The sequence below is a fragment of the Theropithecus gelada genome, chromosome 17 (genome assembly GCF_003255815.1).
Source record: "Theropithecus gelada isolate Dixy chromosome 17, Tgel_1.0, whole genome shotgun sequence".
NCBI classification, from domain to species: domain Eukaryota; kingdom Metazoa; phylum Chordata; class Mammalia; order Primates; family Cercopithecidae; genus Theropithecus; species Theropithecus gelada.
In genome coordinates, this window is record NC_037685.1 from 68,910,196 (window position 1) to 68,936,595 (window position 26,400).

The 26,400-nt window shown below is 33.1% G+C and overlaps 1 protein-coding gene across 9 annotated transcripts in view; it reads right to left on the reverse strand.

Moving 5' to 3' along the window:
- Positions 1-730: 730 nt before the first annotated feature.
- The window catches only part of POSTN (periostin), a 35,322-nt gene continuing 9,652 nt past the window's right edge, over positions 731-26,400 (reverse strand). The window contains exons 5-23 of one of the 9 annotated variants that reach the window (XM_025364104.1): positions 25,314-25,478; positions 24,280-24,426; positions 23,642-23,783; positions 22,216-22,428; positions 21,488-21,622; positions 19,874-20,022; positions 18,068-18,204; positions 17,369-17,499; positions 16,785-16,915; positions 16,578-16,680; positions 16,404-16,471; positions 15,326-15,371; positions 12,196-12,276; positions 9,026-9,115; positions 8,242-8,331; positions 7,410-7,487; positions 6,964-7,047; positions 2,603-2,644; positions 731-1,508 (exon numbers count right to left, since the gene is read on the reverse strand). In XM_025364104.1, coding sequence (XP_025219889.1) covers positions 1,471-1,508; positions 2,603-2,644; positions 6,964-7,047; positions 7,410-7,487; positions 8,242-8,331; positions 9,026-9,115; positions 12,196-12,276; positions 15,326-15,371; positions 16,404-16,471; positions 16,578-16,680; positions 16,785-16,915; positions 17,369-17,499; positions 18,068-18,204; positions 19,874-20,022; positions 21,488-21,622; positions 22,216-22,428; positions 23,642-23,783; positions 24,280-24,426; positions 25,314-25,478 — 2,070 coding nt within the window. In that variant the 3' untranslated portion in view covers positions 731-1,470. The remainder of the gene's footprint in view (positions 1,509-2,602; positions 2,645-6,963; positions 7,048-7,409; positions 7,488-8,241; positions 8,332-9,025; positions 9,116-12,195; positions 12,277-15,325; positions 15,372-16,403; positions 16,472-16,577; positions 16,681-16,784; positions 16,916-17,368; positions 17,500-18,067; positions 18,205-19,873; positions 20,023-21,487; positions 21,623-22,215; positions 22,429-23,641; positions 23,784-24,279; positions 24,427-25,313; positions 25,479-26,400) is intronic. The other 8 variants (XM_025364105.1, XM_025364107.1, XM_025364106.1 and 5 more) reach the window with 8 other exon arrangements.

Here is a 26,400-nt window from a genome sequence, read left to right on the forward strand (position 1 = left end):
ATGCAGTGGACTCTGTTACATCAAGTAAGTTAAGGACATCTTTCTGGCTCCCCCATGCCTAACCCAGGAATAATGAATTGATGCATCCATGCTTGTGTCGTGCTGTTTGATACTAGCATAGCCCATGATGTATTGAGGATAATTGATTACATGTCTCCTTATTTGAGGACAGTAAATATGCCTGATTCATCCTTTGAATCCTCACGGCTTACCACAATCCTAGGGTTATATTAAGTATTCAGCTGATGTTTAACGATTGATTCATTCTCTAATGATTCTTTTTTTTCTTTCTATTTATTTATCTATTTTGACAGTGTCTGGCTCTGTTGCCCAGGCTGGAGTGCAGTGGTGTGATCTCGGCTGACTGCAACCTCCACCTCCTGGGTTCATGTCATTCTCCTGCTTTCAGCCTCCCAAGTAGCTGGGACTACAGGCACCCACCACCACAGCCAGCTAAGTTTTTGTATTTTTAGTAGAGCTGGGGTTTCACCGTGTTAGCCAGGATGGTCTTGATCTCCTGACCTCATGATCCACCCTCCTTGGCATCCCAAAGTGCTGGGATTACAGGCATGAGCCACCGTGCCTGGATGTGTAATGATTCTTTATATAACTTAATCTATACAAAAACCCCCATGACACACGTTCACCTATATAACAAATCTGCACGCCTTGCACATGCCTGCACACCCCGAACTTAAAGGTTGAAGAAAGAAAAACTCAAACACTGATCTCATTCAATTTCCTTTAATGAGTACTTGTTACAGTAAAAGAGGTATAAAGTCCTGTTCCCGAGTCCAAACCACTTTTTAACTTAAATCTTGAGTTTTTCTGAATTACTCAATTTGAAGTAATTCTCTTTATACCTGAAAAATGGTTTTATTGAAACGTTTGAGATTAAAAAATATACATTGCAAGAAGCATATGACATTCTGAGAGTACAAAATTAGTTGTAAAAAATAACATAATTTACCAGTAAACCCACTCATATAGAAATGTGCAAAGCCTTTTGATGTAAAAAGTTTTGTTGTACACCAAGCACCTATTTTTATAACTTAGCTTCCCATGGAGAGGTAACTGCTTGCATACATTTTATGTATCCATAACATACATACAAGGCTCGGTCTTTTCAATGGGATAACAGTTCACAACTCTTCGATTTGAATTGTAATGAATCTGGTGACAAGCATTTTTCTCTGATGGATTTCAAAGTCAGCCAGAACTTTTAAGATGAAAAAGCATGTAAGGTGTTATATTGTCTTCATATTCCTTTATCACAGGAGGCTAACTCCACAATTTCCCTCATGTTTCTCATTCCGAAAAAAAAATATTAAATTTGTGTTCAGAATTATTTGATGTTTGCTTCTTTGTGCTGATGTTTCAGTTCCTGAAGTCAGCTTGGCTCTCACAATTTTCTAAGGACAGGTTATTGATTTAGGATTGTATAAACATTTTTGTCTGGTTTTTGGATTTTCACTGAGAACGACCTTCCCTTGATCGTCTTCTAGATCCTAATTAGAAAGAAAGGAGAATGTATAGACTGTAAATGTAAGGAAAATTTAAAATTTAAGAATATATTATTCTCTGTATATCTATCAGAAGTCATTTCTTATTGTAATAAATTTTAGATTGTTTTCTTAATATCAACTTATGGTGAAGCAAATATTGTATTTTGATCAAAAGTATATAAAAAGAATTTGAAATTTAATAATTTTAATTCTTTAGAAAATTTGTGTGAATTTGGATATTTACATAGATTTACTGATACATTCTTTAAAAAAATCTGTGCAGTTGATCTTTTACTTTCAAAGGTCTATATATTGGATTGGCTTAAAGTGTGATGTTCCTATAGTGCATTGATAAGCCTTGCGTCTTCTTTTGACTACTAGTATGTAATTAACCCAGAAATTCCAAACTTGTAATTCCAAGCTTGCAATTTACTCTAGGTTCCACAAGGGAAATTCTTGCTTTCTCAATGTATTTGGAATGTAAGATAACTTAAGTGGAGGAATTAGAAAATGCACATAGTGTAATTATGAAATTGTAATGCATATGTGATATATACATATATAATCACATTTAAATGAACATTTTGTAAATAGCTATATTAATGGTTTTTTACATATATATATTTCTTATTTACTTATGTCTCAAACTGTAACATCGTCTCACATAACATTTTTGAGGATTCAGGTCCACTTGCATTCTACATTTGTTTATCTCTGTTATTCAAAAATTTTTTTGACTTAACTCTTATATACACAAAATTACATGCATACTTCACTTGTACATATAAAACATGACATATATGTATATATATATGGAGATTATACACTTGAGTCTATCTCAAGGGTTCAGTATGCCTAGCAGTTTACATTAGTATGTTGGCCTTTCCCTTAATATGTTATTAAATTCTACTGATAGTATAGAACACGAGAAATTTATTTTCTGATATCAAAATATTTTTCATCAAAACTGGCTAACTTTTCTCTCTGATCGATAGCAAAGTTCAATAAAATACTTTAAAAGATTTTTCTATTGTTTGATTTCTCTTCATATAACAAAAGAGGCCATATACACACATTACTGTAGCCAATACACTTACCTTGAAATTTTTTGTTGGCTTGTAACTTCCTCACAGGTGTGTCTAAAATTAAATTGTTGTAGTTAGAAATACTTTGCAATTATGGCTAAAATCAGACAGGAGACCACGGTTAAGCAGAACAGTGTAAAGTCTTAAGTATCACTTAAACATGAAGATTATTTTTAGTAAATTTTATGATCCTCAGAGTTTCACATTTTCTGACAAAGGACAAGTAGACAGTGTTTTCTATATATCATAATGAATGTTTCTTAGTTGCAAAACACATTGTTTTATTATGGATTTTGGACCCCCACATAATGTGCCATTTTTGCAGAATAAATGACTTACGTGATTTTTTCAACCTTTTTGTAAAAAACATTGCCTTATGATGAAGGGTTATTAAATGTCATATAAAGTTTAACACAAGTATCTTCCCAGAGTTAGCCACCTATTTTTGCAGTCATACCTAGTTGTAATGTATGCCTCTGTAAAATTATCATTAAAATCAACTGGTGATTCCTCTATTGTACATGAGGACAACAAAGTAGCATTAACCTAATGATTCTAGAAATGTTATAATAAGCTATTCAGGAAGAATATGCCATTACCCTTTTCCACCCCCAACCTGATTCAGTGGCAATCCTGTGAAATCCTTTTTAAAAATTCACTAATAAAAGCTTTTATATTTAAGAACTGCAAGTGTTTCAAAACTATGCTGTTTTGTGGTATTATAGTTGTAACATTTCTCAGTTCTCCTGTTTTTCTTTTAGTTTTTTGACAAGGTGACCTGGTAGGCCTAAATTCACATTTTCACTTAGTTTTTGGGCATTTGAGATCAAAGAGTAAATACAGTTTCTATAGTTACTTCATTTTTCCTACTTATCTTTTTAAATTTTTTTTCTCCAAATTTTGACTTCTTTTATATATATAATCTATACTCGGCATGAAGTCCAATTTTTTCTATTATATATATGTTTTCAATTCTCTGAAATCATATAAAAAGTAAGCAATGAAACAATCACCATGAATAGTTTTGGCTATATGACACCAAGCAAATTTTTAAAAAAGAAATGACATTTAAAAAACTTATGTTCTGTTTCTGTCTACTTAGCACATTTTCCCATGTCTTTTCCCCCAGAATATAAGGCATATAATCATTTATAAAACCACATTAATACTAGAGGAAAATATAGAACTATAGAAAAATCTCACTATGTTGGGTAATGGGGAGAAGTCTGTAAAACAGCCAAGTCTGAATTATGAAATATTCTCAAATAGACATAAATAGATGTAAATATAAATATTCAGGTTTATTTGGTAACAAAATAATGGCTTCTAGAAAATTGTCAAGAGACAGATCCAACCTTTAACTGGTACACAGTCACACTGCTTACAGTGAACTTAAGTTCCAGATAGCAATTAATTGTATAACTTAAACTGCATCATAGAAGTATTTATCAATTTCTTTTCAAAACAAGCAAGTGTGCTCAGATTTCCTTTCATAATGTTGACACCATCCAATTAATGTTTTGCTATAATATTCCAGAATAAAAAACATTCAGTGTGTCAAACACTTTGAAAGAACAGCTTGATGTGTAGAAAACAGGTTTATTCCTAGCAGCTCTCTGCTACGTCAACATGAATGAGCGTTACATTAGATCATGTTTAGATCAGCAAAACATGGGAAGATAAACCAATTACCTGAATAGCTTGGCACAAAGAACCACCCTACATCATATTTTCTAAAGCATGCAAAGTGCCCAGCTCAATTATTTTGACATTTTTTGTTGCGTGTTTGTTTTTTGTATGTTTCCATGGCTGTGACTATGGAAATTTAAAGTTGAGTGTGAAACATTACTTAATTGACCATGTTAATGTCAATTGATGATTCTGACAGTAACATTTGACGACAGCTTACTTTGTGCTGAACATTGTTCTAAGAGCTTGTCATACATTAACTCATTTAGACTGTAGATATCATGACTATCCTCACTTTCAGATGAAGGAAACAAGCAAGAAAAGAGTCAACTAATTTGGGATTGAGTTGGGGCTCAGATTGAATGCAGACCTACAACCCGATCTACTCTTCTCTATAGAGGCTGCAAATCTTAACCTCTTAAATTGGCAGATTTGCAAAAATCTTCAAAAATGACTTTTTGTTGTTCCTTTCAACATAGTCTGTTACTCTCCTTGAATTGCTTGAGTCATTTCAGAATGCATAGTTCTAAGGTAAGCACAAAAATTTTATGCATTTAATGAGAAATTTTTTCAGTTAAGGTCTCGGAAATATATCAGTGACAAATCACAACATCAGTACTCAAAGAACCACTTAGCCATGTTAATAGTCATGACTTAAATGATTGAGAAATACACTCAAATTATCAAAAGTACAAAAATGTACTACATGTACCACAATGTATACAATATGAACTGTTTAGATAGAAAATTGAGTTTTAGGTGGAACTTATTGAGATGAAGAGCATGGTTCAGATATGCATCGATTGGCGAGACCTTGAAAAAAAAGTCTTACATAATGTAATCTTTACTAGCTTCTTTTATCAATGCCTTTTAGGATCTAGACAAGGGGACACTTGTGACTCAGTAATGACCTGATGGTTTTAGATAGCTAGAAAAAAAGAAAACAAGCAGGTCCAATTAATGCTGGTGCAAGTAACTCTACTGCATATAGTGTCTTTCCTACAAAAAGCAAAACCTTGGAGAAATGGTTTGATAAAAACTTTTCATGTTTTTTTGTTTTTTCACAATGCTACAATAGTTGATGTGGCATTGTGAAAACTGATGCCTTACAGATATGTAGAGAGATCATACACTGGGTACTAAAGGAATAAACTTCTGGGATGAACAGAGACAAGAGCTAAGAAAGTTCATTAACTAAAAATTGAATGTCATATACTTATAGCAGTTTATATCTTTTCTTGGCTGAAGCAATTCTTTAGTATTTAGCTGGATTTTTCATAGTGACCTCAATAACAAGGGTTTATCAAAGGGGAAGAAAATATACTTACCTGAAATTTAAGCCTAGATGAATTAAAGCAATATAAACTGATGCAGTTACTAATTTATTGATTCCCTAAAAAGCACCACCATTCTACAAAGCTGCTTACTATGGCAAGGACTAAAAGAAAAAAAAGAATTCAATTTAAATCTTCATAATGTGTGTGTCTCTTCCCTCAAATCCTTAGATTTTTTTTCCTAGCAGACAGTTGAGCATTTGTGGGTAGGTAGTGAATTCTTTGTTAGATCCTACAGAAATCTTTGGTTCCATTATGTCTGTTGTGTTACGTACTCTTGGAATTCTGGGAGGAAACTTGTATTTTTCAGACATATATATTTCTATTGAGGGAAAATTCAATTGCTGGTTGAATTAAAATTTTTCTAAACTGTCACTAACAGGTTTCTAAATACTATTTAAGAGATTTCATGTTTATTATAAACTACAGAATATAGAAATGCTAATTATATAGAAAGTCCCAAGATAATTTACATTTTCTTGGACATAGTGATACAGTTTTAAAAATTAAACTGAAAAGTCATCTGGACTGTGTTTTGGATAAACATCAAACTTCAGTTACGTTTCTCAATTATGGTATATTTCAAAGTGCCTATTTGGTTTTTCTAAAGAATTTAAATACTTGTTTAAAAAATGAAGTAGAAATTTACTTATTCAAATGCCAATGATACAAATTATATATCTATATAAACACTTAGGGCATCTTTGAATAATTACTATGTAGGGTTCATGTAAGATTTTGAATTCTTTTCTTTGTTCTTAAGGTCCATTAATGCCATAGACAGACAACATTCCATAAAAGATTAAGATTAATTTTATATGCAAAATAATTTATATCTGCAGGTATAAATTATCACTCAAACTGTTAGAAGAAACAGTTACTCATTCCCAAGAATAGAGTTTTGGAAAAGAATGTTACTAAATGCACTGTTTTTGGCTATATCTATGCATACAATTTAAAGACATGCCTTGATTGCTCTTATGGGGGCAGTGAATATAATTTTTTTAATGTAAAACGTATATCAAATTTGGGCTTGTTTAACAACTAGCAATTTAACAATTATTTCCCTTTCACCTACTTAAAAGGTCCTTAAAATTATCTGAATCAAAGCAAAAAAATATTCATTGCTCCCCAAGCTTTATACCATAGAACTTTTTAAAGACTGTTTAATAATCATTTCTTTGTAACTGTTAACTACCATTGAACCAATCCATCTATTAAGACAACAGCAGATGTTGTCTTTTTTCTTTTTTTAACCTAATTAAAAGAAAAAATCTGCTTGCTCAGTCTTTAAAAAGTTGAACTCAGTCACTACAACCTGTTAAGGGGGTTAGTTGTCCTTTTACTAACCTCCCTGAAGCAGTCTTTTAATTTCTTCATCTTCAAGTAAATGACCATCACCACCTTCAATGAATTTGGTGACCTTGGTGACCTCTGAGAGGATACACGTTTATAGCAGAAATTGGTTTATATAACAAAATAAAGACAGCAGACTTTGTCATAAATAATGGCATCTGTCCAATAATGATATTCCAGTCCAACACTCGGTTCTTTCACAACTTTTAGTGCTGTTTTCTGACATACCAATATTCTTATAAAGTTGTTGAACAAAATACTGTATAAAAAAATGCCATTTATGCTTAATTCCTTATTCTTGTGCTTTTTCTTGTTGGTATGGAAATGAACAATAGAATGAGATAGAGTAGAAAACATGTAGAATGCCTCACAGATTATTTTAGACTTGTATACGGATAGCTTAGGTAAAGTCACATTCTTATTTTTCTAGAAATGCTGACCTTCTTGGAACAATTTCTTCAGAGTTTCTTCTGTGTCTCCACCTCCAGTAGAAATCCTAGTGTATTTTATTTCAGGACCTATGAGAAAGACAGTGAAAAAGGTCTAAAACAGAAGTAGGCAAACTTCTTCTGAGAAGTGATATAGAGTAAGTATTTTCCACTTGTGGGCCATGTAGTCTGTGTTGCAATTGTTCAACTCTTGATACTTCAGTGTGAAAACAGCCTTAGGTATTATATAAGTGGATGGGCAAGACTGTGTTCCAATAAAACTTTATTTCCATAAATAGGTGGCACGAGCCATACTTGCTCACTAATTGTTTAAACAAATACTTAAAGAATAGCTGAATTAAGAATTTTAGGCTAATTTTAGGCTAATTTAGGCTAACTGGACACTAGCTTGGAAGTCTGATATGAGGTTTACTAAAATTATTGATCAATTGCTTTGTATAAACTTGCTTCTATTTTGGCATGTAGATGTATAGACCTTAAGATTGATAGAAGCTCACATGAGGAAATGGCTTTTCTTCTCGGGTCCTCTAACTCATTAATAAATAGTAAAGTGAAAATGGTATATCAATGGTATATCATATTAAATGTATGTATGCATATATGTAATAAAAACAAATGCTTTTAGATTTGTCTACAAATTTTCAATCGAGAGTAAAACATGGATTACATATTTAGAATAATATTATATCTGCCAAAATATGAAGTAACTTTAGTAATCACCATGAAAATGACTTGTTTCTGTAATGATTCTTGTTTTTGGGGATTAACCATACTTTGATCTTTATAATCTAGGCATAGATCCATGTATGGAATTAATGTCTACCTGTAATGATTCGTTCTTCTCGTGTCTCTTTTTCAGTTATTTCCACAGGCACTCCATCAATGATTTTGGTGTATTTTTTAATAATTGGCTCTAAAAGCAGGGGAATACAAATGCATTTGATTTACCCTCATATAGTGACTATATATTCATAAGCTAGACATTGTAACGATTAACTATATTTCTACAAATATTACCATTTAAGATTCAATCATAAACATTTTTAGGAGGTATCCCCCAAAAAATCACATCAATAGGGATCTAAAAGGTAACAGCCAATGTCCTGAACCTTGGTTAAGAGAGAGGGCCATTTGACATGCTAACTCTCCATGTCATACTTGTTTTCTGGATGTGGAATGAATGCTAGAGTGAGAATCCAGAGAGTTCTATATCATTGGAATGGGAAGCCCTACCATAAATCCTAGCAGTGGAGTGGCTTATTAAACAGATTTAAACAATGGTCATTTTTTCCTACTGTTTCTAATGTTTCCTTTTATACTGACATTAGTGTTACAATTTTATTCCAAAATCCTCACTTGTGTATACAAAAATCATGACATTTTGTTGGGCCTGGTGACTTAATTGATAAATTAATTCCAACTAGATCCATTAAAAGCTAACTATGTTTTATTTCTGACCAGCTAATAAGAACTCATAGCTGAGAAAATAATTCCCACAATTTTTATAAAATAAGAGAAAATATCAGATGTTCAATATTTCTAAACCAACACTATTTCGAAATAATCACAGCGAAGGTAGTCGGCCCCAGGTAACATATGGAACGCACCTCCATGGATCACTTCAGTTATTGTTTCACCTTCTTTAATCAGTCTGAATTCAGGTTCACCTTCAATTTTGACTTTTGTTATTGTGGGTCCTGGGACATTATTTTAGGAGACAAATTATCATGTTAAAACGGTCCTTTAAATTTACCGGAATAGGACATTTATTTCAACATTCGGTGTTACTCAACTCAAATGTCAAAGTGGTTTCAGGCTCTATGAAATCAGTTTTAAATATTTCCCATTGTCTTCAAAGTAGACAACAGTTATGAGAACAAAAAGTTTAGTCTGTTGGTGTGCTACTAAAATTACTTTCATCTGCTTTAGCTTTTAAACGGATGGAAAAATCCATCTGTTGGTAGTTATAAAGTATGATTATGCAAAATATATGTGGCTACACTCTGCAAATCATGCAGTATGTACACATTTGTGTTTCTCTAACTGGTATAGATCCCACTTTATCATACTGATATTGTCTTACTTTTTCCTTATTAACATTTTTCATTTAAATTTTAAAATCACTCAGTACCTTATATTTTTGATTTAGTAGGTATAGGAGTGAATATAAAAAAAAATACCAAATGTATACCTACCTTTAAGATGCTGAATGTCAGGTTTTATGAGGAGAAGAATTTGAGTACTTACCTTCTATATGGGAATGATACAAAATTAACCAATTAATAGTTAAACAGTCCTTCAAATGCAAAGTTAAACTAGTGTTGCATTTGACTTGCAAAATGATTTTGCTACCACAGAAAATCATTTTGAAGGTTAGGAAGCTGCTTACTACATTAGTTAATTAAGACTGTTTCACAGAGGAGTAAGGAAAATAAGTTCAGTACATTTAACTCATACTGTAATAACCTTCAATAGTGGAATGAAACTGTTGCTTGCTTATCTTTGAGAGCATTTTTTTTTTGCTTGTTCAGAAATTGTCAATGTACATGATTACCAAAACTAAACCGGTCTAGAACAATCCAAAATAATGAAAATAAAAGTAAAGTTTTTTGAAACCATAAGTATTTCATGCCATAATATTTGATATATAAATAAGGCCAAGGGATATTGAGCACAAAACATAAAGACAGGTTTTTAAGGTGTGGTAACTTCAAAAGAAAGGATGCCTAAGGAATTTAAGAACCAAAAATGAGTTAATAAAATATCTAAATCAATATTTCTTTAGAAAAGCCAAACTGAAATTTTGGAGACATCCTTTATAGTTAAGCTCTATGGAAAAAAAGAGATTTTCTCAAAATTGTTTTCCTATTCACTCCCAACACCTTGGAAAGTACCCAGCACAATAGCTGCTCAATAAGTATTTGTTGAATTGAATTTTAGCTGATTTATTCTTAATTCCAAAATGCTGTTATGCATCTTTTATAAGAGGCACCTTAAAATTGTGTCCTGGAGTTTATTTCATAAGAATTTAAAAGTCATCAATAAATCTATAATTGTTCAAACAGTAAGAAGGAAATGCCAGTAGCAATCTTGGAAGCTGGACCATTGTAAATTTCTACTAAGATAAATATTTGTTTCCTTCATTATGCTACACAGGAGTGTAATTTCTGAACTCAAGTTATTAATGAGTAGGTGACACAACTCCATTTTTCATCCATGTTCCCTTTATAAGAAGCCATGTAGAGATGACACTCCAGTGTGATCTTAACTGAATAAAGTTTAGTAGGATAGAATCCTACTGAAAAAGATTGAGGAGATAAATGAGCTGAATAAAGAAGCTTCAAAGGAGAAGAATCTTTGAAAATAAGTACAATGGTATATGTAAATAATTTCAGGTAAAGAAGCTGTGCACAATTATAGTGCAAAATTTTAGGGAATCTGATTTTTAAAAACAGGACAAGATTTGATTTTAAAATCAATTGTCTTATCAAAGATCATTGTGTCATATTTCATTACAATGATCAAGGAACATTTTTTCAACAAAAGTTTCTAATGTAATTTCTTTTTAAAATACCAAATTCTCTTCATCACTATAGAAAGTCAATTATAATTATACTATTTAAAAAAAAGCAAGGATAGATTTCAAGGAATAACTCAATTTTAAGTCTCAAGAATGAATACTAACATAGATAACTAATTAGCTAGGAAATAAGTTTTTACCTATGTGTTTTCAATGTATAAATTTGAATTAATGGCTTACTTTAAAAATATAAAGGTATTCAATAGGTTACCTTCTCAAACCACCAAAAGAAATAGCAAAAACAAACATAATTACAATTATAGTTTTCTGAAGATTCGATCAAAGATATAAACTGTTCTCCTTTTGGAAGACTTTGTAGCTTTCTTATAGCACAAAGAAGATAACTAGTTCTTTTCTCTGGGTAACTTGCTACATTAAGACGCTTATACATGGAAATTTAAGTTGTGATTCTTGGACATAATTAAAATACATGAAATGAAAGTAACATCAAAGGTGTTGAAGTTGGCTAACATACGTAGTAGGAGTAGAGAGAAAAGTAACTGCTTATTTAATGTTCTAGTCTGAAACATCAGAAGAGAAGTGTGTGTGTGTGTATTTATATATCTCATATAATGTGTACATCTGTATGTAAGAATATGTTCAGGACTGGAATTAAGTATTTTAAAAATCAATTCACTGCATAAACTACTCATTTTGTTTTATAGTTCTGATGATCTGATTGAAAAATATCTCATGTGTGGTTGTAATTTTAAAAGCTTTCATTAAACATAGCTTCTACGCTATCTTAGGTTACAGAATGAAAAATGCCTATGCTTTTTTTTTTGGAAGAGCTTCTTGTATTGTTATAAAAAAGAACATGTGGTAGATTGGAAACAAAGCAACATAGAGTATAAAGCCTAAAGGAGTCTGACTAAAAAAAAAAACAAAAAAAAAACAAAACAAAAACATGATGTATTTGTTTACTCTATCTGTGTACTAAGTTAATGCAATGCCAATTAGATTCAAATTAAATCAAGTACAAGCAAATGTACTGAAAGTATTAGGAATGCATCATCTACTTAGCTAAATAATTTGCACTCCGCATTCTGCAATTAAATGAGCATGCCATTGGTACAATATTGGTTATATAACATTTAACATGTTAGTTTTTAAAAGAATGTAGATACATTCATAGAAATCAGTATTTTAATGGATGTTTTTACAATAAAAGGAACCATGTACAACATTGAGTTTTACCTTCAGTTTTGATAATAGGCTGAAGACTGCCTTCAATCACTTTAATTTTTGGTTCCACAACTTTGGTTATAATTTTAGTTGCTGAAAGTATAGAAAGTGGAACATGAAAGATATTTACATAAAAACCTGAAGAAAGGTTTTTTTTTTTTTTTTTTTTTTCGTTTTTTATCTCTGTAGGATACTAAGGTACAGTATGTGGTAATATGTTCAGGCAGTCAGATACAGGAAATATTCATGGTACGTAATATATCTTCTGATGTCCAGGTGTTGAACTCTGAAGTCTAGTTACTTGAATTTGATCCAGTGACATATATACTCACAAAGTGAGGAATTATGTCTAGAAATCTGTAATCTTTAATTGTACCACTAAAGCGCTTTACCTTCTTTTGTACTTCTTGAAAATACTGGCTGCATTGCAACAGAAGACAAATATGATTAATGTCATGCAATTCATAATATCTTAAATTGCATTGCTGGATTCTTTCTCAATTAAAAGAAAAAATGAAAGAAAAAGCCTTTTAAAATGTTTTTCATGCATCTGATAACAGTGACATAGAAAGGAAAAAAATGAAACATAGTTCAGAATACTTAAAAGTAAGAATAAATTTCAGCCAGCCAGACGTGAGCTCTTTTCAACAAACATGATATGATCAGTATTTAAGTTATAGGCTAAAATGTCTTTAATTTTCAGCTTTGTTATTGTTCGTTTTTTTTTTTTTTAATTTAAAGGTATATATTTTAAACATGTGTCATCTACCTAAGATAATAGTCTTTGAACTAGGTACTATGTTTGCTGTTAGGGTGATGGGTTCACTAGAAGCCCAAACTCCAGCATTACTCTATGTCTCTATCTAACAAACCTACATGTGTACCCCCTGGATCTATAATAAAAGTAAATTAAATTAAATACCATTCAACTATTTGGTTGACTTTGGTTGTACTGATTAACTGGAAATGTGCCTCTGAAGCCACAAAGCCAGAGCTACTGGCTTTTTGTCATTTCTAATGAAAAGCCTTGAAAGATGGTTCTATTAGATAACGGGCCACACTGAAGCTAACTGTGCACCCAGATCACATCAAAACTTCAGTTTCTGCAGTTCTCACCTCATGCTGTAAGATGTTTAGCTGTGTCAACTTTTTGAATTAATGGGGGTTCTTAACCTTCATAGATACTGTGTTTCAGCCTTATTAAGTTTTGTATTTTAAGATCTCAAATTGTGAAGCTCTAAAATATAACAAATCTGTGTGTTCAAGCATTGGTTCCAGAGGTGGTCTTGCCACAGAAGAACCTTTCCATGAAGGTCGAATATACAGGGGTCTCTATTGCTACTATCAAAATGGATTAATTACTTTTAGCTTACATTATTTACATCATGTTAAGGAATTTGACGTTTTGAATGTTCAGTTGGTTGGTAGTTTTCATTTCAATCTTGATTTTCTGCAGACTTAAATAGTTTTGACAGGTGAAGTTCTGAGGATTAAATATTCATTTTAGCCCTCTCCAGGTCAAATGTTCCATATTTGACAACTCATACCAAAACAGCTTCCTTCCCCTCAACTATACACTTTAAAATGGATGTTATTTTGGGGATGAGGATAATATGCAGCAAAAAATTAAAGGCATTTTAGAAACAAGTCAACAATGAAATATAAAAATAGAAAATTTGGTTAAATTTATCTTCTATTTAAAAATACTTCTTAATAACAGCATACCATCTAAGAAGTAAAAGGAACATCTTACATTGGAATGTAAATGTTAGAGCTGTTTCAAGGCCTCTGGGTAGGTAGGGAAGGACCATTGAGCTTGTGTATCTTAATAAAATGTGGCTTATTCTCTGTGAGTGAGGATGCAATTTAGTAGGATAAAATAATTATAATGTTTTTGCTCATTGTAATCAAGATATTGCATTCACATATATAGAAAGTAGTGAAACTAACATGGGTAAAGAAGGAAAGCTAAAGAAATGTAGTGGAAATACGTGTGTGTGTGTGTGTGTATATATATATGTATATATTTATACCTTTGATGAAGAAAGATGACATAACATGTCTGATGAATAGAGCCCATAAGGATTGCTTAATTTTCAGAAAACATATCTTTTACAAGATTGTATTCCCATGATGAATCATAACTATTCCAATTAAATCTTTAATACAGTGCTGAGCTGGCTTGATGCTGGAATTGCATGTTATTATTACATAATTGAATCAACAAGAGCAGCAGACATTTTGTTTTGCTCCTTACATTGGCTTTACTCCTTTTCCATATCTAGTATAAACCTTAAGCGAAATTTTCTTAATTAAATGACTTGAATGCTCATGGTATAAAATGGAATGATTTTCTAGCCAGAATAAATGTGGGGACTGAAGTAATGTTTTAGCTTACTGATACATGTTGAGTGTTTAATTACAGAGCCAAAACAAAATGAAAAGGATTTCTGCTTGAAAGCTACAGTGAAAGAAAAAAAGAGATAAAAGATAAACAAAAAGCCCTGATGGAAAAGATATCCTACTAGATACACTTACGAGAATGAAGTACCTTTTACCATTGTTAAGTAGTAGAGGTTTAATTTTGATAATCTGGTAGTGTCAGAGATCAAAGAACCCTGGACTATGGAAACTTTAGATTTGTCACGTGGCAGATTTTTTTGTTCTTTGTCCAATTTTGGAGGGGAGAGTTTTTGAACTGGCACTTCAGAAACATTGGTATTCTTTAACATTTGCTTCTCAGCCTTCCCTTAGATAACTTGGGGCTTGAGCGTGGCGTAAACAACAAGTCTTTGTTAAGGTCATTTCTGTATCCACACATCTGAATTTTCAGATATGTTTAGAGGGTCTTTTGGCCATCTCTTCCCTTTGTTTTTTTTTTTCCTGGCTCTTTGCTACATTAATATTATATTTTGCCATCTTTCTCATGTCATATCGTTCCTGTTTTTCCAATGAGTAGGGAAGAAGTTCATTGGAGTTGAGGGTTATCTGAGACCACAAACCTTTTTTCAAGTGAAATGAGATTGGCCGTAGTTTGGAATTCTAAATACCAGATTATCAATAATCTCTGTAAATACAAAGAAATGTATTTTCTTTTTTCATACCTTGCAACCCATGTGGCCAATATTTATTATATACTTACTATAAACAGTCACGGGGATTTCTTTGAAGGTGCTACCACGAACAAACTGAAAATAAGTGTTTATATTTATTAGCATGAACTGTGATAGTTGTTAACAAAACCATGGCACCATTTTAATTCTTACTAAAGTAAAAATAGTGAAGCTATTATTACATTTAATAGAAGTGAAGTCCTCATATAAATCATCTTCCAATCAATGCTGTCAGGTCAGATGGCATAAAAATCATTGGATTCATTATTCAGAGATTTAAAAATTATAGAATAATTTATCCAAAGTTAAATATGTTTATTAAACACTACTTTGTTTTCTGCTACTTTTACCCTACATTGACAAAGAAGAAAAATACTCCGTTGCCTTTAATCTGTGATTAGTGACAATTTTTTATAAGTGAATGTTCTTTCCTCTATATTCTGCAGTGAAAATATTGAATGATACAAATATTTTAGTTATGTACCATCTTATTTTTCTAAATTGGACTGTAAACTTTTTGAATAAAGACCATGTCCAATTTAAGTACATATTTTTCTTTTTTTTTTTTTTTTTTTTTTGGAGACAGTCTTGCTCAGTCGCCCAGGCTGAAGTGCAGTGGCGTCATCTCAGCTCACTGCAAGCTCCGCCTCCCGGGTTCATGCGATTCTCCTGCCTCAGCCTCCCGAGTAGCTGGGATTACAGGCGTCCGCCACCACACCTGGCTAATTTTTTGTATTTTTAGTAGAGACGGAGTTTCAACGTGTTAGCCAGGATGGTCTCAATCTCCTCACCTTGTGATCCGCCCGTCTCAGCCTCCCAAAGTGCTGGGATGATAGGCGTGAGCCACCGCCCCTGGCCCTAAATACATACTTTTCATAACGCTTTATACAATACTTGGTCCTGAGTAGCTTTTGATAGATATTTGTTGAACAAAACCATGAAGAAATGATGTCATTTCTTTACAGGTGGTCCAGTGTTACATAAACAACAAAGAGCAATCCAAGACCAGTATATATTTACTTATTAATGCATACATTTCTAGCCTGTTATGTTAAACCTGTAATATGTGTTCTACACATTAGAAATAAATCAAGTAACTTTTAGTACCTTAATTTGGATGTATTTGATTAATTTATTAAGTATTTCCAGCAGTTGATCATTTCCAACAGGTGCGTCTATGAAGAGGAATATTAAATGAATATTGGTAAAAAAGCATAAAATAAAAATCTAGGTTCATATTAAGAAAAGACTAGTCCATCAATGAGTTCAATAATTACAAACCTGCTGGATAGAGGAGTTTATCTACAACATGAATTACACCATTTGTTGTCATGATGTCAGATTCTTTTGATTTCAGTTCATTCACCAGAAGTGTATCATTTACCTGTCAAAATAGGAGGCAATTTCAATGAGGAAATTTAATTAAGGATGAATATTTAGATAACTTGATGGATGAACACTATCATAAATTCCTTCTAGACAACTTACTTCTTTCAGAAAGATTTTGCTTCCTTGTGTGGTCTTTAAAATGTTAGTAACGCCAGGTTCAAATCCTTTTCCAATGAAAACTCCTGGTGTCAAGTGATAAAGAATGATGTTTTGAAGAGCATTTTTGTCCCCTAGAGGAAAATATATGTATACTTTTATTGAATAATGTGACTTTTTGATAGACAAGGACTAAGAAACAAAACATTTTCTCAAGTAGATATCAACGCTATGTCAAAACACACAGTTACTTCAATTAGCCTAATCAAAATAGAACCCAACTTACTGGGAGAAAAACATCTAATTATTTTGTAAATTATAACTGTTTTCTTCTTTGTCCCCTACTTACATGGTCTTTCATAGAAACCACATAAGTGAACATCTAGCCCAACAGTAAGCAGTTTAAAAACATTACTGAGTGACCCTCCACACATCCCAAGTGGAGGAAATAAAAGGAAACTAAAGCTAGCCATGAATACCAGAGAGGGAGGGGGCATTTTTAAGGCAGACATCTGGACAGGAAAGCTTGAGAAAGAAGTGAGATCCTGAAATGAAAGGGAAAATATCTGGAATTCACTTCTACTTACGTATCAGAATTTCTTTTTCTTCACTAGTCATTCCCTTAAAAGCATCATTGGTTGGCACAAATAATGTCCAGTCTCCAGGTTGTGTCAGGAGCTCTTTCAAGTCTGCAGCTTCGAGTAGGCTGAGGAAGGTGCTAGGTGGGAAGAATGTATATGTATGTTGTCAGATTTAGATTTAGGCAAATTCACCTACAGTGCATGTAATAGAACAGAATCCATGTATTGTGGAAAGCATGAGAGAACTGCTCATACATTTTCACATGTTTCAAATGCAATTTACCTGTTAAAAGTTTTATGAAAAATGATTGAAATATACAATATAATTTTTAAATTTTTAAATCTGATTTCATCCTACAAAACTTGACAAGTTCACACATAACAAAAAGAAGCATTTTTGCCATTTAATAGTTCACAAAATACTTTGCTATATATACCATCAATTTCTAAAAACTAATTATAAGAAAAATATCAAGGAGTAGTTTAGTCTGTTAGATTTGTTTTCACACACGAAATCATGTTACGGTGTACCAGAAAGTATCAGTGGAAACATATATCAATTTTGAAAACACTTGTATGAACATTTTATTCTCAATTCCATTTTCAACCATATAGGAGACTTGAATGCCTTTTGGGATACTGCCTATGAAAAAAAAATATGCCAATAGCTCTCATTCTTTGTGGAGGTGCCACTAATAGGCTTACCTAAAGCGCTTATCTTGTTTTAACTTTTCATGGAGGGATTTCTCTGCTGGCTTGATGATCTCGCGGAATATGTGAATAGCACCATTTCTCCCTTGCTTACTCCCTCTCTCCATGCATGAATTTTCAACGCAGACAGCCTAGGAAAGGAAAGAAAAGTATGGGGTATCTTTTTCCTTGCTTGAAATTTCCCATATAGATGTAACTACATAATTCAATTTCCAGATCGGCCCTTCTGAGAGGTTGCCTAGTGTCTGCGGCCACAGGAACAGCTTCTTTCTTCTGTTTTCAGTGGCTCACACAAACTCACAAGACACTTCTTACCTAGACAGGTTTTTTATTAAAAGTCAAGCTACCCTATGGATCAGGCAGGTAATTTTGTCAATAAATTACAAAAGTTCCATGGAATCCCACTTCTACAATTTTTATAATTTCTATCCAGATTTGAACTATTTCTCCAGACCCTCTTTTGGTCAATACTATCTGTAAGATTTCCTCACTTTAGTGCTTTTAAGGATCTTCATAAATATTTACTTTATTTTCTTGACTGTAAGACTCTATTCATCATTGTAAGTCAAATCTTTGACATATTTATAGCTTTTTGAACAAATGTGATATATATATATACACACATATATTTGTATATATAAAATTTAAAGTGCAGCACATTTAATGCATACTTAAAAATGTTTGGAATTGTGTAGCTGTAGGGAGCTGCTGACATGTGCCAGATTCAGTTCTAGGTAATGCCTGACTTCCTGTGAAGTCTTTTAGCTATAGCTGTACATGTTATCTGGACAAATACTGCACTGTAATTTTGATAAGCAATATTTCTATAACTTTTTCTGCAGCAAAAAGTACGTTAGGGCTGGGTGCAGTGACTCATGCCTATAATCCCAGCACACTGGGAGGCCAAAGTAGGAGGTTCACTGGAGGCTGAAAGTTTGAGACCAGGCTGGGAAATGTAGTGAGACCCTGTCTCAAGAAAAATTAAATTAAAAAAATCAGTCAGGGTGGTGGTGTGCACCTACAGTCCTAGCTACTCAGAAGACTGAGGTGGGCGGATCCCCTGGAGCCAAGGAGTTTAAATTTAAGTTTAAGGTTACAGTGAACTATGATTGTGCCACTGCACTCCAGCCTGGGTGACAGAGTGAAACTCTGTCTCTTAAAAAAAGAAAAAAAAAAGTACATTAAGACCCTTTTATAGAGGCCAGAAATCTCTATGTGTCAATAAAGGTTTATCCTGAAAGCCATTCAAAAGATATTCAGATGCGGACTGGTTATTTTACAGTATGAGGTCACCTTGCATATTTGATTCATTATAATGTTTTGAAATGAAGAACATTTCAGTAGAGACAACATACTGCTAACACACTGTATGTGTAGCCAGTGCAGGAACTAATCAACGCCTTGTAAAATATTTATTATTTCTTATTGCAGTCATCATAAAGAAAAATGGTGTGTAGGCAGATAACAGAATTACCTTGAAAATTGTAAAGTACTCTGCAAATGAAAAGTTTATTTAAAAAATCTACCGTTTTCTGGAATTTAAAATAATTGATGCTCTAGAACACAAAGTTACTCATAATGAAACACATGCGAACTATCTAACTGCCTGAGTTTTTAATACATAGCACTTGTTGTGGACTTTGCTCACAGTCTTTTCACCCACGCTACCCAGTTCCCTGATGCTTCTGTGAATATTCGCTGTTAGAACCACATTCATAAAATTCTGTGAAATATTCATTGAAACAGCATTCTTTGACATGTCATTTGACAGACTTTTATATTTTGTTCTGATTCACTTACTGTACGATATACGAAGACTCTGAGCTGTTTGCCTCCAATGGTTTCCAGTATTTGTCCATTGTAAAGCTCATTAAGGCCAACTTTTACTTTCAATATGTGATTCTGCAAAATTAATTTAAGAAGGCGCTGATCCATCCTCAGAGTATCATCTGTAAATAATTAAGAAAGAACATTATTTTATTTAGAAAACATTAAAGTTTCTCCTGGTAAGAGAGAATCATGTAAACAGATAATCCCTGACATTAATAATATAATATCAATATATAATATAGTATATAATATATAATATAATAATATCATGGATTTTGCACTCATATAATACATGAGTCAACTAAATGCTAAAAGCTGACAATTCAATTCAAGTAGAAACTCTGTGACCTATTGTATCAAATGACAATAATGCAGCTCCAACCAGTTCAAGCAATAAGCTTCATCTCTGTAAGGGCTACATAGTTTTATAGTGGTCACTGGCAAATGCTAAACCTTAATGGTGGCCAGGGTTTTGTATGATAATTAGATATATCCATTAGTCACATGAAAGAACTATTGATGAATTCTTTGTAAATTAATATTGATTACTGGAAAGAGAATCAAAGCAAACAATCTCCTAAATATGGGTTATTGTCAAAACACATGGGCAGGATTATTACAAAAAAGAAAGTCAGGATATCTAGGAATTCAATGTTTTTGATTAATAGTTTTTTATACCATAATTTAGCATTTGGAAAAACAAAAAATTGTGTTACCTATTTTTAATAAATTTTGCCAACAATTTAAATATGTCTGTGAAATCATTGTCCTGAGAAAGGTGGCAGATTGCATGAATCTGATCATGGTCTGTGAATAGCAACAACTAGGTGAAATTTTATATATACTGTTTTACATCATGATATGGAAGTGTATAATGGTCTCTTCATTTTATTTATTTATAATTTGACACCCTTACTGTCCAAATTTTGAGATGCAAAATACACCTATTTATTTCTAAATACTATGTTGGTAGCAAATAAACAAATCAGTTTTTTTTTTTTTTAAAGATCTATCAATGCATCCTTATTGTGCTGGAAATATTAGATTCACAGAGAAACTGAATATGCTTTTTAAAAAAATTTTTTTTTGAGATGGAGTCTCACTCTGTTGCCCAGGCTGGAGTGCAGTGGCGCCATCTGCCTCCTGGGTTCAAGCCATTCTCCTGCCTCAGTCTCCCAAGTAGCTGGGATTACAGGAGCGCACCACCTCCTGACTAACTTTTGTACTTTTAGTAGAGATGGGTTCTCACCATTCTGACCTGGCTGGTCTCAAACTCCTGATCTCAAGTGATCCACCTGTCTTGTTCTCCCAAAGTGCTGGGATTACAGGTGTGAGCCACTGCGCCTGGTGTGAATACTTCTAATTACAAACTTTCACTCTCTGTAGGCTATTATCCATTATAATGAAATGTTTTGAAATGAAGAACATTTTAGTAGAGACAATGCAGTGCTAGCACACTGTATGTGTAGCCAGTGCAGGAACTAATCAATGCCTCATGAAACATCTCTTATTTCTTATTGCAAACAATCATCACAAATTAAAGAGTGTAGGCAGACAGCAGGAACAACAGTGTCCAGTACATACCAGAAAATGCATTATTCACAGGTGCCAGCAAAGTGTATTCTCCATCTGGCCTCAGAGCCGATGCCAAGCCTAATTGGGCCACAAGATCCGTGAAAGTGGTTTGCTGTTTTCCAGCCAGCTCAGTAACTTGTTTGGCTGAAAAATAAACCATCACCATCCCAACAATGTCATCATTGCTATTATCTCCATCATGAAACTAGTAAGTCAATTCCTGACTGTTTTCTAATATCGTAAGCTATTTACTGCAATGTCAATGTGATAAGACATCCTCCCACTCCCTAATAAGAGATTTCCACTTCCATTTTTGGTGGGAGTGGATAATCACAATGAATTTCTGAAGGAAAATATTTTTCTGTCTTCCTACTACATGTTTCTTTAATTCTGTATTGTTCATCTGTCATCTCTCTCTACGCTGTGAGTTCCATAGCTTTTTCATTTATCCAAAGCTGACCATTTGGTTAGATCTTTCCTTCTGTTTCCAAGAAAAACTCTGGCACTGTGAAAACCTTTATAAGTATTACATGTCAGAAACCCTAGAACGCCAAAGATTCATGCATGGAGTGCCCGTCACTACACTGCCTATCTATGGAGTACGCAAGTAGCTCACTATTGTGTTAGTGCTTTGCGTGACATTCTTTATACTGCACATTCATTTTTCATGGACTTACTCTTTGAGACAGCATAATTAGTAAATTATAGTAAGTAAAATAAAAAGAAACGTTGCTTACCAGAATCAGGAATTAGGACCTGATCAATCAAATGGATCACACCATTATTTGTCACAATATCCTTTTTGTTCACCATTTTGATTCCATTTACTGTTATGCTGTCACCGTCACATCCTATCTCAATTGTATTTCCTTCCAGCGTCTCAAAGACTGCTCCTCCCATAATAGACTCAGAACACTGGAGAGTATTTAAGATGTGATACTTCATAAGAGCTGGAGAACAAAATAAAAACAGTTCGCTTTCAGATCCAGGGAAATAACATTTTGACCCTGAAAAGATGTGTTTCATTGTGGAACTAAGTAATCCTTAAAATGTAGTAAGACCTAAGGATTCACTAACAGCTTTAAAATCCTATTTACGTTCTAGAAGTTTTTTCCTATCAACTACAAAATGAGAACAGCTAAGCTTCGTAGGAATAGTAAGAGGTGATCAACTTCAGGAAATGATTGGTGCAGCATTAGAAAACATGGTGGGTTAAGTTCCAGCTATCATAAGAAAGTAACTCCTGGGTGAAAGCAAGAATTCTTCCTTTCAGAAGACCTTTGACTGGCACAATGAATCACACCTGTAATCTCCACACTTTGGGAGGCCTAGGTGAGAGGATTGTTTGAGGCCAGGAATTCAAGACCATCATGGGAAACACAGCAAGACCCCTCTCTACCAAAAGAGAGAAAAAGGGAAAGCCTGTTAAATTCCAAAATGCCCAAGAACAGTATCTTGTAATAGCTGCTCATGGCAGAATATTTGTACATAACGTGTAATGAGGTCAATAGAGGCTAAGGATAAGACAAATTATTTCCGCAAGGCAACTTCTAGAAAGTAGCCAAATAAAGATGATTTATTGAAGGGCCTCTGGAAGGATCTATGCCTCAGTTACATTGTATCTATCCTGCATCCTAAAACGTTCTCATCTTAAACTGGTCAAATGTATTTTGGGATAGGCTGAGTAAGTGAAGTATGCAAGCACAATGTAAAACCTATCTCACAACAGAGAAGGAAGCTTGGCAAGCCACCAAATTCTTCTGTGTATCAGTAATTAGAGGCCCAGGAGAACCATAAGATTCTCACAACTCAGTATCTTTTGGCATAAATACAGAATTAAAAGCATTGCATAACATGCATACAATATTAAAATTTGATGATCTAATATTTCTTTCCAACACCTGTTAATCTTTCTGAATTTCTACTACTTATTTACTTGAAAGTAGTATGAAAGAATGTGATCTTAAGAATATTCTTATTATTTAAGAATTATACTCTGCCTACTCTTTCAAGGACTTTTGGAAGACTTATAGTACATCTCAGAATAAAAATTTTTCCTTGCCTTTGCTTATTAAAACTAACATTATTGGCAAGAACTAGCCTCTTTTTTATTCCCCTCTCAGAATGCTGGGAGACTTCTTAGAGAGGAAGAATTTTAACTACCTTCAGAAGCCACTTTGTCTCCCATGATCCTTTCTAGGACACCTCGTGGGAGTTTCTCAAAAGCCTCGTTGGTGGGAGCAAAGAGTGTGAAGTGACCGTCTCTTCCAAGGGCCTCCAATATGTCCGATGTGATGGCAGCTGCCTGAAACACAAATGTGCTTTTCAGAGACTTTCACATTGTAAATCCAAAAGAAAATTACAACACACTTAGCCTAGGCTGACGTGAAGGAGCTGATTCCTACACTATAGAGGCTTGTTGTTGTTCGATCTTCAAAATATTACTTTTTGACACAACCGTCTTTTCCAACTTTCTTCAAATTGTGCCTGCAAGAATGGGAATTCTGCCCATGTTTGTGGGAGTATAGCAATATCCAGCAGTATATATAATAACGGATGAACACATTCTAAATGCACTAAATACACACCAGTCACATAACTAACCATTCTTACTCTATCATTTGCATAGAAATATTATTTCATATGAGATGGTTTCTCCTGCGTAAAATGAAAATGATAGCCATTTCAAAAAATGTTTGTTACATTTTTGCCAGATTTAATAGCATTTTTATTGTTTTTAGGTTTTGACAGGAGAAGAGGAGGGATTTCAATGACTCAAGACAATCTGCTCTTAGACTTACTCTAAAAGATGAAAGGTCATCTTCTGCTTCAATGAAGTCTTGAATTGAGGTACCAATTTGTGTAAGGACACGGTCAATGACATGGACCACACCATTTGTTGCAATCTGGTTCCCATGGATAATTCGAGCACAATTAACGGTGACAACCTATAATTATTTGGAAAAATCAAAGTGCTGAAACCAGAGACATCCATTGACCACTGAGACTGCAAGTGCATTCCCAGTTTTTCATTTATACTAGTAAATGTAACAAATGGGAAACTACATTCTAAATGGAAATGCTGTGGATGAAGATTTACATGTTGTTTTCTCTAAAAAAGAAACTGTAAAGGAAAAGGGAACCAGTTGAGAACCTAAGTCTATTCATACTTAACATATCTAGCAACATAAGGCAAAGGTGCTTTTTTCTTTCAAATTATTGCTTTTTTCCTCTCTTTTATACAAATAGTCATAAACTTTTTAATGTGGGTAAATGAATTATGTAAAGAAGTCTAATCAGCCCTAAAAAAGTTTTGAGAAGGAGAAACAAATAATTATTGTATATATATAATTAGTTCTAGTACAAGAACTTCCTAAATATTGCTTCGTCACTGACCTCTTTTGTCCCTGAGAATTTGGCTGTGGAAAAAGTTCTATGACCCCATTGGCAATTTTCCACAAAAACTGATCCAAACACACAAGTACTACAGTAGCTAGAGGGGGGGAGTAAAAGAACACTCATTCTTTGATTATTCTTTTTGCTACTACAATAAATTATTTCAAATACATCAACTACTAAAATTTCCTTTTTTAGAATACTTGTCTACTGTCAATGAACTGTTCATGTAATTTGTCCTTTACAATCACTCTTTGGTAGAAATTAATAACCAGATTGGAAATTTGCATGCCCTAGATTTGGGGGTAAAGTCATAATATAGCACTTACCTTATTGTCACTAATATTTTATTATTTTTGTGAGCATTACATAAAAAGTAGTATAGACAAAATTAAAGAAGGTATTTTTCATAAGTGTATTTTTTACTGATAAAACTTACCCCATTGGGATAATGGTTAATGAAAAGCCCCAAATTGTTATACATTGAAGGAATAATCATGCCATTTTTTAAGTCTTTGGTCAACATTCTCTTATTAATCATGTGGCTATGTAAAGCATTCAGTAATTCAACATTCACGTTGCTCTCCAAACCTCTACGGATATCCTAGGAAAAATTGCAATGATAGAAATTCAATTTATTATGGAACATTAGTAAAAGTCTTATAATCACCCTATTTCTGCTGCCTTGCTATTTTCTCATTGCATTATCAGATGGTCATATAAAATTGACATAAGTAACTTAAAATTATATTATTCAAATTGGTTAAGGAATTATATAAGTTCAGATACTTAGTTAAGGATCTTGAATGTGATAGAGTACTTAGAACACACAATTTTTAAAGTGAATGTGTTGATGAAGAGACAATCTTGATATAACAAATAAAATGATAAGAATTAGGGAGATATGAAATTATCACATATTTAAAAATTTTAAGTGGCAAACAAAACAAAAATGACATTATATTTGTATGCAACACTTGAGTTTTAACAAGGGTTTCATGTTTATTCCATAACAAATTCAGGAATTCAACCGTCCTGTACCTTTTTATATATCCAACACCATGTATTATATTATGCTTTACTCAATGCTATGGGAAATACAATGATAGATAAAGCAAAAAGTCACAACCGTTTATCAGTAGCAGCAGGTAAAAGTAGACACAGTAAGATACAGGACAGAGGGGAAAAATGCTTTCAGGGCTCAAATAAGAAAGAGAACAGCTATTCGGAAGTAGTTTGGAGATAGAGCATGATATTTAAATCAATAGGAATGATGTGGTGGTCTTCGAAGTCCAGTACTGACATAGGGTGAATGCCAAGAGAGCAAAAGTTGTCCAGTTTGGTTAACACATACTTTTATGTTTCTCAGACAACACTAAGACATTTAGAAGGGTATGTTGGACAATAATGTGGATGACTTTAATGCCCTAAGAAGGAGTGAAATAAACTGGCAATGAGGAACCACTGAAGATTTTGTGGCATTGGAATTTAATGATTAGAACCAGGCTTCAGGAAAGTTGAGTGGT